At 41.9% G+C, this 16929-nt stretch overlaps 1 protein-coding gene and 1 pseudogene across 1 annotated transcript; one reads left to right on the forward strand and one right to left on the reverse strand.

The window, feature by feature from the left end:
• Positions 1-678: 678 nt before the first annotated feature.
• On the reverse strand, positions 679-2420 carry LALBA (lactalbumin alpha). The gene is made up of 4 exons (XM_067010616.1): positions 2288-2420; positions 1775-1933; positions 1221-1296; positions 679-739 (listed from the first exon to the last, which is right to left on the reverse strand). The coding sequence occupies exons 1-4, from the start codon at positions 2418-2420 to the stop codon at positions 679-681; spliced, it is 429 nt and encodes a 142-aa protein (XP_066866717.1).
• Positions 2421-2547: 127 nt separating this feature from the next.
• LOC131767226 (olfactory receptor 11A1-like) lies at positions 2548-16415 on the forward strand (annotated as a pseudogene).
• The last annotated feature ends 514 nt before the right edge of the window (positions 16416-16929 follow it).

The raw sequence follows: 16929 nt of genomic DNA on the forward strand, positions 1-16929 counted from the left end.
ATGAATCTTTCCTTGAGCCCTTTCCCCACAGCCCTCCACCAAATATAAATGATCTTTCCTCTTATGAATACTCAGGGCACATTTCTAACCTCTCTCATGATACTTATGACGCTCTTTCTTGTATTATAATTATTTATTAATGTTTATCTTATCTTTCCTACGAGTCTTTGAGGCAACAGATGCTTTTAGCCAAATTTAGTTCCCCTCCATAGTTTTTTAATATGCTCGGTGATCAATAAATGTTCGTTGAGTTGAATTGATACAGAAAGTAATCTGTGCCTTTGAGTTATTATAAGTTCAGCCCATTTCCTCTTTAGCAGAGATGAAGGTGGCTCTGACCCATGGCCATGTCCACCTACTCACCCTATTTCCTCCCTCTCCCTCCAGGAAGAAAATACAGCCAGCCACTCAAAATCAGGCCCTTTATTCAGGATAGAGGTAGAATCCACTGTTGTTATGAAAGTGCCACTGGGGGCACTGAGCAAGGGTCAAAAGTCCAGAGCACCAGTCACTCATCCCTGGAGAATAGTCCTTGCATGTCCAATGGTGTCACTACAGGGCTCAGGGCTCAGAGACAAATTAGCTTCAAGGGGGTACAAAGAAGCAAAACGATGTAGCCATAGGGAAGAGGAGTTCCAGGGACATAAAGAGGGCAGAAGCAGCAAAGACAGCAGGTGTTCACCACTTCTCACAGCGCCACTGATCCAGCTTCTCAGAACAGAGTGCTTTATGGGCCAACCTGATCATGAAGAAAGAGACAAGGCAAGTTGACTGGCTGGATCTTAGTTCAAACTTCCATCTAGCTTTATCCCCAGGAGGGATGAGGTGGAAGAGTATGGGTGAAAATTACACTTTCCTAGCCAGATGGCCAGGGACACTGAGCCACCTAGTGGAGTAAGGTCCATTTTTTTAAACTCCAAGAAAATTGTAGGGCAGCGGTACAAAGGGCTTGCTTTAGAATTAAATATTCAAATCCAGGTGAAGAAAATCCTGGGTCTCAGCCCTCTATTAGGGAACACTTGTTAGGAAAATTGCTAAACAGGAGTGGAGTGAGTGAAGTGTGAAAATTGAAAACCTGAGTCTGCTTGATGAGTTTTGTTTTGAAGACTACATTCTAGCTTAAAAGACCAGGAAATAGAGAGAAAGGGGAATGGTGCTGGGACTAAAGAGGTGAGAAGAAAGAGGAGAAGGGTAAAGTAGAAAATAGAATGGGGACTCACCAGTATTTAATTCCTACATTATCCAGAATCTTCTTGACACATATAATGTCATCAGTAAGGTCATCATCCAAGAACTCTGGCAGGAGTTACAGGGGGAAAAATTAGAGAGCTAAGTATTACCCAGAAAGGTAATGAGTTTCCTTCTTGCCTGGTCCTTCTCTGATCTAGAGGCTTATGCCTGTTGCCTTTCTATATGAGAAATCCAGTACAATAATGCCTCCCCCTAGGTAAGGACTCCCTTCGCTTTTCTGGGGGCATCTCTAGAAGAATTATCAACTTCATCAACTGACTTACTCTGAAAATGCAGGGTATTAGACTTCAAGATCCCCAAACAGCTCATATCATCTACCCGTGAACTTTAAGGGACTGTCTGAGGATTTGATGATAATGAAAAATTCTAATAGCCTCTTACTCAGTACTATCAATTGAAGTCCCACAGTTGATGTGGAGTCCAAGGCAGTGAAGTTAGAAGTGCGCTTGGACGCCAAAAAAGGAGATTATCCCAGGAGTAGGCTCCAAAAAAACACAGGAACATGGTAAAAGTGGTCACTCACTGTCACAGGAGATGCCACAGATGTCCCTTGAGTGAGGGGTCTGGTTGTCTCTGCACCAAATTTTATTATTGATCTGGAAGAGTCCATATTCTGTGCTGCCATTGTTATTTACTGTGGTTTGTGTGTCACAACCACTGGTATGAAATACAGTACAGACCCCTGAAAGAAAGATGAAAAAGAGATATCACAGAGATGTCCACATATAGCATAAATGAGGACCTGTATTCCCAGAGAGAAAAAGGCTTTCCAGCCAATCTCCAAATACGGCCAACCACAGAGTATCTTGATAAGATTAAGAGTTCCAAAAAAAAAAAGATCAGACAATGGGAGAAAGGAGAGATAGGTGAATAAATGTAATAAGAGAGTAAACAAAAAAAAAAAGAGTAAACAGATGAGCAGATAAGAGGATTATTAGATAATTGAATTAAAAGTAGAGAAAAAAAGAGGAGGAAGAGAAGGGTGGGGAAAACAGAAGATGAAGTATGGAACAAAGCAACATCACAGGGAACTCACATTCAGGCAAGGTGACGCCTCCATAGCCATCCAGGTCTTTCAGCCTCTGGAACAACTCACATTTTGTTAATTGTTCAGCCTGGATGGCTTGGAACAGGATGCCCACCAGGAGCAGAGAGACAAAGGACATCATTTTGGCTGCTCCCAAGATTCTGAAATGGGGTCACCCCACAACTTCACCTCCTTTTATTTGTGGAGAAAGCCTCAGGGGTCCTGGCATCAAGCCCTACATCCAGGAAGAGGATGAAGAGAGACTGGTCATGCCAACAAAGAAACATTTAGCCTGCCAGCTTCCTACCGTAATTTCACCCCATTATTCCTTTCCTTCCCAGGATCTCTAGACCATACCAGGTATTGTTACCTGTCCAGAGAGAGTTACAAGCATGATCCTACTTCCCATTTGGCTTTGTTTATACCTTTATTTCTTGTAGTGTTGGTTCTAGGAGGCAGGATGTCCCCAACCTACTTCAGGAACAAAGGAGGCCTCAGGCGTAATATGAGTGAAGCAATTAGAAAATACAAAAAGGGTCCATGGCCAACTGCCCCTTCTCCTTAGAGAAATACAGAATTTGGGAAAGGAGTGCATATCATCACTTGTCATAGTTCCAGGATCAGAGCTGGCACTTGCCCAGTCGACCCAGGCATGAAACAAAGGAAGAATTCTTTGATATGCCAGTTCGTGTCTGAGGGCTCAGGAATAGAGATAGAATATGGCAACATAGACTGAGAGTCAGATATAACGTGGACCCAGAGACTTCCTATTTCACGAAAATGGAGAACTCGAAAAGTGTGTATGACAGTATCTAGCAACCCTGTGAGATATTATCAGCCTCCCCACATCCAACCACCACTACCACTAAATAGCCAGATAACATATTGTAAACCTAAAAGTAATAACTTGTAACAGACTTGTTCATAAACGTATAAACTTGTAGAAAGCTTCAGAGTTGGCCACAAAATGTTAAAAAAAAAAAAAAAGAGTGACCCAAGCCAGTGGGAAGATTGGACTTCAAGCACTTTAAGGTTGGAGTAGTATATGTCTAGAGCCTATAAAACAAGATTCTGGATCTGAGCTTTCAGATCAGTGTCCTTGAGCAGTAGAGTTTAGGATACTACTTCTAATGATTCCTTCGACTTGCTGGCATCAAGCTTCATGTCATGGTGCCAATAGCTGTTAGCTTCCTTCATGCAGGGGGTCATTATCTCTACCTCAATGTCTAAACCTGATTTCTTTTTTTTTAAAACATCTTTATTAGAGTATAACTGTTTTACAATGTTGTGTTAGTTTCTGCTGTATAACAAATTGAAACAGCTATAGGTATACATATATCCCCATATCTCCTCCCTCTTGCGTCTCCCTCCCACCCTCCTTAATCCACCCTTCTAGGTGGTCACAAAGCACCGGCTGATCTCCCTGTGCAATACATTGCTTCCCACTAGCTACCTATTCTACATTTGATAGTGTATATATGTCAGTGCTACTCTCTCACTTCGTCCCAGCTTATCCTTCCCCCTCCCTGTGTCCTCAGTCCATTCTCTATGTATGTGTCTTTATTCCTGTCCCTCCCCTAGGCTCATCAGAACTGTTTGTTTGGTTTTTTTTTTTTAGATTCCATATATATGTGTTAACACACAGTATTTTTTTTTTTCTGACTTACTTCACTCTGTATGACACACTCTAGGTCCATCCAGCTCACTACAAATAACTCAGTTTCATTTCTTTTTATGGCTGAGTAATATTCCGTTGTATATATGTGCCACATCTTCTTTATCCATTCATCTGTCGATGGACACTTAGGTTGCTCCCATGTCCTGGCTACTGTAAATAGTGCTGCAGTGAACATTGTGGTACATGACTCTTTTTGAATTATGGTTTTCTCAGGGCTTATGCCCAGTAGTGGGATTGATGGATCATATGGTAGTTCTATTTTTAGTTTTTGAGGAACCTCTATATTGTTCTCCATAGTGGCTGTATCAATTTACATTCCCACTAACAGTGCAAGAGAGTTCCCTTTTCTCCACACCCCCTTCAGCATTTATTGTTTGTAGGTTTTTTAATGATGGCCATTCTGACTGGTGTGAAGTAATACCTCACTGTGCTAGATATTTATATTTTATTTTATATTTATTTTCCCAAGGCCGCGCGGACCCGCCAGGCCCACCTCCGTCCCCGCCGCCTGGAAGAGCAATGCTATTGATTTTTTTTTTTAACATCGTTATTGGAGTATAATTGCTTTACAGTGGTGTGTTAGTTTCTGCTTTACAACAAAGTGAATCAGTTATACATATACATATGTTCCCATATCTCTTCCCTCTCGCGTCTCCCTCCCTCCCACCCCTCTAGGTGGTCACAAAGCACCGAGCTGATCTCCCTGTGCCATGAGGCCGCTTCCCACTAGCTATCCACCCTACGTTTGGTAGTGTATATATGTCCATGCCACTCTCTCACTTCGTCACAGCTTACCCTTCCCCCTCCCCATATCCTCAAGGCCATGCTCTAGTAGGTCTGTGTTTTATTCCCGTCCTACCCCTAGGCTCTTCATGACATTTTTTTTCTTAGATTCCATACCTATGTGTTAGCATACGGTATTTGTTTTTCTCCTTCTGACTTACTTCACTCTGTATGACAGACTCCAGGTCCATCCACCTCACTACAAATAACTCAGTTTCATTTCTTTTTATGGCTGAGTAATATTCCATTGTATATATGTGCCACATCTTCTTTATCTATTCATCTGTTAATGGACACTTAGGTTGATTCCATGTCCTGGCTATTGTAAATAGAGCCGCAGTGAACATTTTGGTACATGACTCTTTTTGAGTTATGGTTTTCTCAGTGTATATGCCCAGTAGTGGGATTGCTGAGTCGTATGGTAGTTCTATTTGTAATTTTTTAAGGAACCTCTATACTGTTCTGCATAGTGGCTGTATCAATTTACATTCCCACCAACAGTGCAAGAGTGTTCCATTTTCTCCACACCCTTTTCAGCATTTATTGTTTCTAGATTTTTTGATGATGGCCATTCTGACCGGTGTGAGATGATATCTCATTGTAGTTTTGATTTGCATTTCTCTAATGATTAATAATGCTATTGATTTTTAATTTACTCTCCTGTGGTCAGAGAAAATACCCCTTTTATATTGTATATCTACTAACAGATTTATAATGACTTTTTATGCTTTTGTTCTTTAAATTCGATACCAGATTTGAAAATGATTTACACACCTACATTACCATACTATAGGATTCTGTATTTGTCTATATATTTACCTTTACCAGAGAGTTTTATACTTTGGTATGGCTTTGTGTTGCCAGTTATCATCCTTCTGCTTCAACTTGAAGGACCTTCTTCCGTATTTCTCGTAGGGCAGGTCTAGTGGTTATCAACTCCTTCAGATTCTGTTTATCTGGGAGAGTCTTGATTTCTCTGTTTTTGAAGGACAGTTTTGCTGGATACAGTATTCTGGTTGGCAGGTTTTTTCTTTTAGCACTTTGACTATATCATCCCACTCCCTCTATATTGTGAGGTTTCTACTGAGAAATAGGATAATAATATAGTAGGAGCTCCCTTTTAGGTGACAAGTCACTTTTCTCTAACTGCTTTCAAGATTCTCCCTTTGTGACTTTTGGCAGTTTGGTTATGATATGTCTTAATGTGGATCTCTTTAGACTGATCCTACTTGGAGCTTTTTGAGCTTCTTGAAATTGTATGTCCAATTCTCTCCACAGATTTAGGAAGTTTTCAGCCATTATTTCTTCAGATAGGCTCTCTGCCCCTTTCTCTCTTTTTCCTCCTTCTGTGACTCCCATAGTGCATATGTTGCTCTGCATGATGGTGTCCCATAAGTCCCTTAGGCTATCTTCATGTTTCTTCTTTCTTTTTTCTTTTAGCTCCTCTGCCTCGGTAATTTCAAAACTCCTAAATTTGCTGATTCTTTCTTCTGCCTGGTAAAGTCTGCTGTTGAGTCCTTCTAGTACATTTTCCAATCCAGTTATTGTATTTTTCAGTTCCAGAATTTCTGTTCGGTTCTTCTTTATAATTTTATCTCTGTGTTGGTATTCTCATTTTATTCATGCATCATTTTCCTGATTTCATTTTGTCGTCCATCTGTGTTCTCTTTTAATTCATGAACATCTTATGATAGTTGTTTTGAATTCTTTGTCTGGTCATTCACATATTGCCATTTCTTTAGGGTTGGTTTCTGGAGGTTTAATCTGTTCCTTTGAATAGGCTATGTTTTTCTGTTTCTTTGTGTGTTGTGTTATTTGTGTGTTGGGACTTAAGCATTTGAAAACTCAGCTACCTCTCTCAGTCTTTGTGGTCTGGTTTCTGCAGGAAGGACCTTCTCCAATCAGCCCAGCTAGAGAATGTGGAGACCTCTCAAGCCTTTTCTGGGTATGCGTCCTCTTTGGGTTTGCACGTGTCATCTCCTAATTAAGAGGCTTACCAGTTTCTACTTAAGATCTCCTCCTTGTGTCTGTCTGCAATACTTCAGCCTCTCTGGTACTGTAGAAAGTTGCAGTATTGGAGTTCCACCTAGTATCTATCTGTGCAGACTCTGGTGCTAGGCCAAGCCACCTTGATTGCCTCTGTTCTCTATGACCTGACATCCCATTCCTCTCAGTGCTTAGACTCAGGTAAGACAGAAACCAGTCCCTTGGCATCACCACAAAAAGAACACTTGATATATGTTCCACTCCATTCCCTCCCGAGGAAGAAGTCAGGAGTTGGAGGTTTCTCTTAATCATGCCAAGCCATGCTGAAGAGAAGTGCTCTGGTGAATGAATGCAAGAATTTTCCTGCAGGGCTTCATGCTTGCCTGGGGTGCAGAAATTTCTCCCTCTCTCTCTCTTTTTTAAACACAAAATAGCTTTTACCACTTTCAGGCCAAAAATAGAAATATTTATTTTCTGTTTACCCCTGTTTACGGTCTGCTGGCCTCAAAAGATTAGACATAACAGTTTGTACCCATTTTCAGGAATACACCTAATTGGCATAAGCTTTCAAATCTGAGGTGTTCACTTTCAGAAAACCACAAATGACTTATTCTTACAAATATCCACAGTTCTTCCTCTGATATAAGAAATGAGGAATTGGGACTTCCCTGGTGGCACAGTGGTTAAGAATCTGCCTGCCAATGCAGGGAACACGGGTTCGACCCCTGGTCCAGGAAGATCCCACATGCCACAGAGCAACTAAGCCCGCGCGCCACAACTACTAAAGCCCACGAGCCTAGAACCCGTGCTCCACAACAAGAGAAGCCACCACAGTGAGAAGCCTGCGCACCACAACGAAGAGTAGCCCCTGCTCACAGCAACTAGAGAAAGCCCGCACGCAGCAACGAAGACCCAACACAGCCAAAAATAAATAAACAAATAAATTGAAAAAAAAAGAAGAAATGAGGAATGGAAGATACCTTTCTTCATAACCATTTGGAGAGCAGTTTGGTGCCACCGTCTCAACACTCAGGGCAGTTCTGTCTCCAGCTATGATGGAAAAACCTGCAGGTTAGTCTCATGGAATCACCAGCAGGAGAGTTGAGGGAGGATATTTTACCCACTCACCAAACCTGAGGAGTACCAGGGTTTCCCATACCATTGGGACCTGCCAAGTTTTAATGAAGTAAAGCACTGGATTACTCTGTTTACGTTGTTTCAGTTCATCATTTTATTGAAAGGCGAAGAGGGCAGCCAGTTAGTAGCTGAAGCAGAAAAAGAATCTGAACTCCCAAAATCTAACAGGAAGATCTCTATCCAGGAATCTCTTAGCTGTTTTCTGATTTTCTAACAAAAGTAACTTGTTCATATATTGTTAAATCCTTGTCTCCATGGGTGAGGGAAGGTCTGGTGTTTCCTATTCTGCCATCTTGCTGATGTCCTTTATTGCCTTATTTTTCTCTGCCTAGCAATCACATTTCTCTCCTTCTTTGTATTTCTACTAATTGTTTTATTGGATGCTGGACATTATGGGTGTTCTGTTATTGAGCGTCTGAATTTTGTTGTCTTCCTTTAAAGAGTTTTGGCTTTGTACTGGTAGACAGTTAGGATACTTAATGTTCAGTTTAATCTTTTAAGACTTGTTTTTAAACTGTGTGAGAGCAGGTCAAGATTAGCCTTTATTCTTGGGCTAATTTAACCCTATTCAAGTGTAGCCTTTCTGAGGTGTCTACTGAATGCTCCCAGTTTTCAATGAGATGTCTCCACTCTGGTTGATTAGACCTTAAATATCTCCCACTCTGTGTGAATTCGAGTAGTTACTCAATTTACACTCCTAATAATACATAGCTACAGTCTTGTGGGTATCCATATACAGGCTTCTAGAATTCTGTTTCTGCATATCTCCCTCCTCTGCTGCCCACAGATTCAAACTATCTCTGCCTCCCCAAACTCTGATCTCTGTCTCTTCAACTCAGCGAGACAATCCTGCCTTGCCCCTTCTTTGATCTTGGGTCTCAAAAGTGTGTGAAGACCGAAAGCCAAGGTGGTGGAATAGCTCACTTCAGTGGTTTCCCTTCTCTCAGGGGTTACAGTCCTGTGCTGTATGTTTTCCAATAGCTGTAAACAGATACTTGATATATTGTGTCCATTATGTAACTGCTTACATTAGGAGACCTAATCTGGTACCAGTTTACTCCTTAAGAGGTGGAAGCTGAAGACACTTACCCTCATTTTTTATTTTCAAAAACTTTTGCTATCCTTTACATTCTAGTTCACATTCCACTCTATCCATTCATTTCTTTTACTCCCTTCTCTATAATTTCAACAAACTATGTAGTTCTTTTGTGGCAGTTATCCCATTCCATACTGTACCATAGTTATCTACAGGAAAATTCTGTGTCTTGACCAACCAATAATGCCCTACATGTCATGGGGTTCAAAACTACATTTGTTGAATAAATGAGATACCCCAAAATATATTGTCTTCTTATCAGTAGAAATATATAAGAAGAAGATAAATGACCCTCCCACTTAGTGAAAGGTTGGACTATATATGGTCTATATATATGGTCTATATATAGACTCAAAGTTTCAGTGAAAAAATGATTAGGCAAATGGTGCTGTATCTACATAATGAATATTGTATGATTATTTTAAATGAAGAAATAATACAAAAAGCTGGGACTTCCCTGGTGGCGCAGTGGTTGGAAATCCACCTGTCAATGCAGGGGACACGGGTTCGAGCCCTGGTCTGGGAAGATCCCACATGCCACGGAGCAACTGAGCCCATGAGCCACAACTACTGAGCCCGCGTGCCAAAACTGCTGAAGCCCATGTGCCTAGAGCTCGTGCACCACAAGAGAAGTCACCACAATGAGAAGCCCATGCAGAGCAACAAAGACCCAACGCAGCCAAAAATAAATAAATAATAAATAATTTTATTTTTAAAAAAACTGTAGGGCTTCCCTGGTGGCACAGTGGTTGAGAGTCCGCCTGCCGATGCAGGGGACACGGGTTCGTGCCCTGGTCCAGGAAGATCCCACATGCCACGGAGCGGCTGGTGATGGAGTTATTTTAATGTATATGTGCTGTTCACATGTTTTTATTGCCATGATCCAAAATTAGTCTTGAAAGACAGTTGACCTGGCTATCTAACTACCTTCATGAAGGATGACATAGGATGATCAGTAATTCCAAAAGCCAAACTTTATTTTTATTAAATATCCTCCAACATCTTACTGGCTCAAACTAACAGTCTTATTGAGAAAATTAGTTCATGTAATTGCAAACAAGTTTATCCTGATGAGTTCACCAGGAAGTTTTACTGTCATAGTGAGGTATTGTAAGAGTGTTTTATTGAGACTGTTTGTTAATGACTGAGGCTATTGTTTGATAACATCCACTTTACTTATTTTTTCCAGGATGAAATTTTGACAATCAATAGGAGCCAAGTTAGGGTACATTTCATGTATGTCTGTAGATCTGTGTGTCTGTTCCACAATACTTTGGAGGTAGCAAGCGTCTGAAGATAGTTTTTATGGACCAACTTAATCATATTTTCAGTCCAACCCATCAGTTTTCTTCTTTTGCTTAATATCTTCTATTTACCCTTCTCTATTATCCAAAGGCAATACTGTGGAATGTCAGCTTTGAATTTTGGCTTCACCAGTTACTAATTGTATGATCCTGGACAACGTACTCAATCTCTCTATGCTATACTTACCTGCTATATATAAACTGTAGATAATGATAATAACTACCTTCCTCAATTCTTGTGAGGCTTCAATGAGATAATTTTGTAAAACTCTTATCAGAGTGCCTCCCACATAAGAGAGATTCACTAACTGATCTCTTTTAGTATATAGTTATTTTGTTTTCTGGTCTTCAGATACCCTCCTCTTTATATTTTCTCCATTCATTCTTGATGTTTGTATCAGTTAGCTGATATGAGGCACATAGGAAGCTGGTCCTATGAAGATGATATTTTTCCCAGGCAGGATTTCTGCATTCAGGAAAGCCAGCTCTGGATGAAAGAGGTTTCTGATGAGGGTAATATGTATCCATCGTCAAGACGCGGGTAACTGAAAGTAGTTCAGATAACTCCGCGAACCAAATTTTGTTTTGTTCACTGCCTTATACCTAGAGTCTAGAACAGTGTCTGAAAGGTCATAAATACTTGGTAAGTACAATATTTCTTGAATTAATTAATGTATGGCACGGTTTTATACAAAAACTAATCTAATACCTAGGAAACAGTATGTAGACCCTTCATTTCCACTTTAAACTCACAGATAACACTTCAGGGGAAAAAAGCTGAAATTAAACTTTTAAACACAAGTTGGATATTTTTATTACTATTATCATGAATTCTACATTAATAAACACTGGGCTTCCTTTCTACCTGGGAAAGTCTCTTATTCTGTTTCTCAGCTGGCATCTCTCTCAGGCTCTTTACAGCAAGCCAAGACTGAGGCAGCCATATTTACTCTCAGCTACTCTCTCAAAAACAATATTAGAGTTACTTCCTTGCAGGTCACCTTTTCCTCATCCAAGTCTGTCCACTCTGCCTTTCAGCTGTCAAAGTAAGACACTTGTCCAGTCTTCTCCAGGAAGAGCCATTCTAGTCTGTTACTAGGAAAAATCCAACCTCTGCTGTAGCCCTGTGCTGTCTTCCTTCTGGCCTAGGTCCCCTCTCTGCTTTGACACGGAAGGAACTCAGTGCTGTATTCCTGCAGCAAGGTTTCTTCTTTATATCTGTCATTTAACCGCATTTTACTATCTGCCTGGACTCTCTTTAAGAGGACTGACCAGGTTTATGTAAATCTGTGATGTTAAAAACTGTCAAACTAAACAGAAAAAATTATCTACAGAATTATATCGCTGTCAGCTTGATGCTTTGTGACCACCTAGAGGGGTGGGAGAGGGAGGTGGGAGGGAGATGCAAGAGGGAGGGGATATGGGGATATATGTATATGTATAGCTGATTCACTTTGTTGTACAGCAGAAACTAACACAACATTGTAAAGCAATTATACTCCATAAAGATATATTTATTTTTTATTATTTATTTATTTATTTATTTATTTATTTGTGGTACGCGGGCCTCTTACTGTTGTGGCCTCTCCCGTTGCAGAGCACAGGCTCAGCGGCCATGGCTCACGGGCCCAGCTGCTCCGCAGCATGTGGGATCCTCCCGGACCGGGGCACGAACCCGTGTCCCCTGCATCGGCAGGCGGACTCTCAACCACTGCGCCACCAGGGAAGCCCAAGATATATTTTTTTAAAAAGAATTATATGTGTGTTTTCTCCTGCCTCCTCTCTGTTTAGAGATTAAAGCAGGGCCCAGGTCCTGACCCATGCCAGAGTAGGCAGACTGCTAATCTAGCCCTTAGAGGTCACACTCTAGATAACCCATCCCAATGATGCAAGAACAAATGATAGCATACACGCATTTCACATTGGGGTTCATTCTGAGTATCAGATATTTATTAAATAAGTTAATATTTGCTTTATGAATTATAAAGTATTAAATATTGGTTTTAATCGCGAATATTCTTATGTCTTTCCAGTTTTTCCCTAACTCATAAGGAAGAGGTCATTAGATTTGAGGGAAACATATGGATGTGGGGTCCCTGATGAATGAACCAAAACACTTCCCTGGAACAAAAACATAGATGCACCTGATCTGGTTGGCTCCACGATACATCTCCTCCTTAGGGAGGTTCTTCTTCAACCCCCGGAAGGGAAGGAGGCTGTCTTGCTCTAGAAAAGGCAGTAGTGTCCATAGCAGCATATATAGAATAGCATCAACAGTCTGCCATGAGTACCTTGGAGTGGGGAGAAGCCAATAACATGGAGCCTTCACAGGAGAGAAGCAGAAAGTCCACAGACCTGTAAGCTGGCAGAAGAATTTAGTCCAGGGGTAAGACAACCAGGAGAGAAGGCATTGACTCCAAGCCCAAAGCAGGTCATGTCCCCTCTCTACTGAACCTGAGTATCTAGAATTTATCTGGGCCCAAACTACTCTCTGCCTCCAGACAGGACCACCTCTGACACAGCCTAAACAAATTCGAAAGCATGCCGTATTTTTTTTAATGTCTTGTGTTTGTTCCAAGTACTTCCAATGAATGGGGCCCATACTTGCCAACAAACTTCTAGAGGCTCTAGGAAGAAACTTCATTGTCCCCACTTTTACCCTCTCTTAAAGTGAGCCTTACCTTATTTTCGTACCCCAAAAATCATGCTGTAAATAACAATTGTTAGCCCCATAAGAATCCCCTCTGTGAAACCAGCACAGGTATGGGGTTTCTACCACCACCACCCCCATGGTCCTTGTTCTGTCCTCTGAGCTTCTATGGGATAACTATAATCCCTCTTCTTTATAAGAATCCCTCCAATATTGAAAATAGCTATCATAGTCTTCCATTAGTTTAGTCTTTTCCAGGTTAAACATCTCCACACTCTTCATATGTTCCTCCTACTTTATACCTACTAAGTCCTAATTCATGATGGTCAAAAAAAAAAAATCTCAAATCATTTTTCACAGAAGTGGCTACCAAGTCAGGTCTTATCCTTCCTGTAATTTTTCAACTGATTGTTAAAGCCTGTCTGCAGATTTTATATGTGCCCTTGTTAAATTTCATCTTGTCTTTAGCATTCCAAAAGACAAGATTATTTTGAATTATAATTCTATCACCTATAATATTGGTTACCCCTCTTTGATTCATATCAAGTTTGATGAGCCATGCATATTTGCTATGTCTAGATAGGTGAATGAAACAAGATCTACAAAACTTTCTCCTTTTCACTAGACATCTTTCTCAGACTTTCAGAGGGTCATTAATGAATACTTTTGCTATATAGTAAACAAACTAAGAGTGTTCTTGTTAAGCTCACAGTCATCATGTTTTCTGTTAAGTTTTACTGAAATTAATATGCCCTTTTCCTACCCCTTTCTCCTGATCTACTAAATAATTTTTTGATCTACTAAATTATTAATACTATCAATAAAAGACATTATGTGAGGTTTCACACTGTAATTCGCTTTATATAGTTCCTAATGATATATCCTTATGAGAATTCCAAATGTTCTGTAAAACATCTATTTAAGAATTTTAACAGGGGCCAAGGTCAAATTCACTGGTTAGCAAGAACGATAGTAACTTTTTGATCATAAGCATCAATTCAGAGTCCAGATTTGAAACGTTTGGGGTCAGCTGACTGGTTTGTTGGTTTGGTTAGTTTTACTAGCTTCTTCCCTTGCTCCATCTCTCTGCTAAATCCGGAGTCCTATTCCACTCTCATTTCAAGTCTCTGCCTAGTTCTTTAAGAAGTCACTAGTACATAGAAGACAAAATATGTTCCAAAACATATGAAAGTACTCTATTTGCTCTATGTCTGTACCGCCCATGTGACCAATGTGTGTCTGCATGGTGTAAGCTCAAGTCCAGAGGAACAGGTAGGACCAGGAAAACGCAAAAATCCTGTGTTCTTGCTGCCATCTGCCAATGTGGAAAGCCATCTTTCTTAACTTTAAAAATGAGAAAACTCTATATTGTGTTGGGCTTTCTGGTTTCTTCAGCTTAACACACACACACACACTCATCTCTTTGACTTCCACGTACAACTTTAATCATGGTTCCATCTCAGGCTCTGAGTAGCAATATTGCAATATTCCCTCAGTTAGGGGAGGGACCAGAGATTCCCTCTCTCTTGGTAATCATTTAAATGTCTCTTTCTCTAGCCCAAGCATTAATTTCAGATGCTGAAATTTTCCATGGCAATTTACTATTGGAAATTTCTTATAACTAATTCATTTATTTATTTTTTCATATATTCCACAAGTACTTATCAAGATCTTCCTGTGTGTTGGTATTATCTTCCTGCAATAACTGAGAGAAAACAAACCAGGGTAGAAATTTCTAAAGAATCTACAATTAGGTGAGATAAGCTGAACATTTTGGCCTGTATAGGAATATAAGACAGGAGAATCAAGAAAAAGAAAGTATCCCCAGCTTCCAGCAAACTGATTAGAGACTGGGCAAAGTTTGAAAATGGCTTTACCAACCGTCACCAGGGCACTTGTCCAAGGAAAAAGAATGGCTTCCCAGGAGAGTGGGATCTAGGTTAATTCAGATCTTTCTATATGGCCTCTCTCATGGAGTAGATGATATACATTTTTTGTCAGGATTTCCAAGTCTCATTTTCTTGGAAAGGGAAAAAAATAGTCTGAGATGAGTGACTGCTTCAGGAATGTGCATGACCTAGAGCAGGACCACCTCGCAAGAAGTCCTGGGCCCTCTTCCTACCCTTCCAGAAGAGTTTACCAGGGATGGTTCTCCTGTTGACGCTCAGTGAAGATTGTCAGGTAAATAGCTGGTTGGAAGAGCCCTATACTGCCCTCTGATATGGACATTTCTATCACTCAGGAAGGATTTCAAAAAGCACTGTAGGGGCTTCCCTGGTGGCGCAGTGGTTGAGAGTCCGCCTTCGTGCCCCGGTCCGGGAAGATCCCACATGCCACGGAGCGGCTGGACCCGTGAGCCATGGCCGCTGAGGCTGCGCGTCCGGAGCCTGTGCTCCGCAACGGGAGAGGCCACAACAGTGAGAGGCCCGCGTACAGGAAAAAAAAAAAAAAAAAAAAGCACTGTAGGATAGAGTTAGGAGCTTTGGAGTCAAGCAAAGGTTCAAATCATGACTCCACCATAATGACCTTGAATAATCGACTTAAACTCACTGAGTCTCAGTTTCTCTTCTATAAACAGGAGACAATAAAGCCTGTACCCAGTGCTTGTTTGATGAATAAATTAATAAGCCAAACATGCTGTGTGGTCATAATACAGTCTTGATTAATATCACCTTCCTCTGTTCTCTTGAGGACAAATCTAGGTGAGAAAGCAGCCCAGTAGTGCCAGCAAGAACCAGACCACCTGGCTAATCCTAGAGGGCTTTCAGGAGCTGCAACACCTGGGCTTTCTCCCGTTCACCCTCTTTCTGGTCGTCTATGTGGTAACAGTAGGGGGCAGCAACCTCATCGTGCTGGCTGTGGCCTCCAGTCGGACTCTTCACACACCCATGTACTTTTTCCTCTGCCACTTCTCCCTGCTGGAGATTGGCTATACCTCAAACATCGTGACTCAGCTGTTGCAGAGCTTCCTGGATGGGCGGGAAACCGTCTCGCTGGTCACCATCTGGTCCAGTTCTGCTCGTTTGCCTCACTGACTGCAGTTGAGTGCCTGCTACTGTCTGCCACGTCCCATGATACTACTTGGCCATCTGCCACGTCCTTTGCTACCCTGCCCTGATGAGCAGCCGGTTGTATGGCTGCCTGGAGCCTAGTTCAGTGGCTTCTTCTCTGCCTTCACTCTGGCCCTGGCAGCCCTTCTGCCTCTCTGCCCTGGCAGCAGGGAGATCGACCACTACTTCTGTGAGTTTGTTCCAGTTGTAGGGCTATTCTATGGTGATGTGGGGGTCATGTGGGGAGCTGGAGCGAGCATCTCAGGTTTCCTGACACTGGCCCCCTTCTTGTGGATTGTGGCATCCTATGCCTTCATTCTAAGCGCTGCACTGAGAATACCTTCAAGCTATGGATAGCAGAAAGCCTTCTCCACCTGTTCCTCTCACCTCCGAGCCTGGAGATCCAGCCTGAGAACCGCAGGTGGAATCCACTGGTGCCCTGGCGCCCTCTAGTGGCCATCTGCTCTGATGCCCACGCTCAGCCCTTCTTCCTGCCTCCCTCCCCAGCCCTAGGGGCTGCACTGGCCTTGGGCACCTGCCAGCCTGATTTCGTTCCTCCTCTCTCTCTAAGTGCAACGAAGTACCCTACAGAGCTTTAGGATCTCTTGGAGAAAAGAAAAGGATAATCCACCATCTAAAATGGCACAAGATGTTTGCAAATCATGTATCTGACAATGGTCTGTAGCCCACCAGCCAAGCCCCCTGCTGCCCAGTGAGGTAACTGCGTGGCCCCTCCCATCCCAGGTGATAAGGGGATTTCAGGACCACAGCACCCGAGGGGTGGACACTGGTCATCCTCAACACCCTCAAGGAGTGAGTGCTGGATTGTTTTGAACCCAGATTACTTCCCATTTCTGCCCTCAAAGGCTGGGGGCTTCAGCATGCCTCCGGAAGAACACACAGTATTTGCAAGTTACCTTCGTTGGAGATTAACCCAGACTCAGCCGTAGACTGAACGTGACGCCCC

The sequence above is a fragment of the Kogia breviceps genome, chromosome 12 (assembly GCF_026419965.1).
Source record: "Kogia breviceps isolate mKogBre1 chromosome 12, mKogBre1 haplotype 1, whole genome shotgun sequence".
NCBI lineage: Eukaryota > Metazoa > Chordata > Mammalia > Artiodactyla > Physeteridae > Kogia > Kogia breviceps.

Coding starts and splice junctions, on each gene's coding strand:
- LALBA (XM_067010616.1), bottom strand. CDS start 2,420: ATGATGTCCTTTGTCTCTCTGCTCCTGGTGGGCATCCTGTTCCAAGCC. Junction 1,297..1,774: donor CTGTGGCATCTCCTGTGACA/GTGAGTGACCAC, acceptor AACTCCTGCCAG/AGTTCTTGGATGATGACCTT. Junction 740..1,220: donor AATGTAGGAATTAAATACTG/GTGAGTCCCCAT, acceptor CTTCATGATCAG/GTTGGCCCATAAAGCACTCT.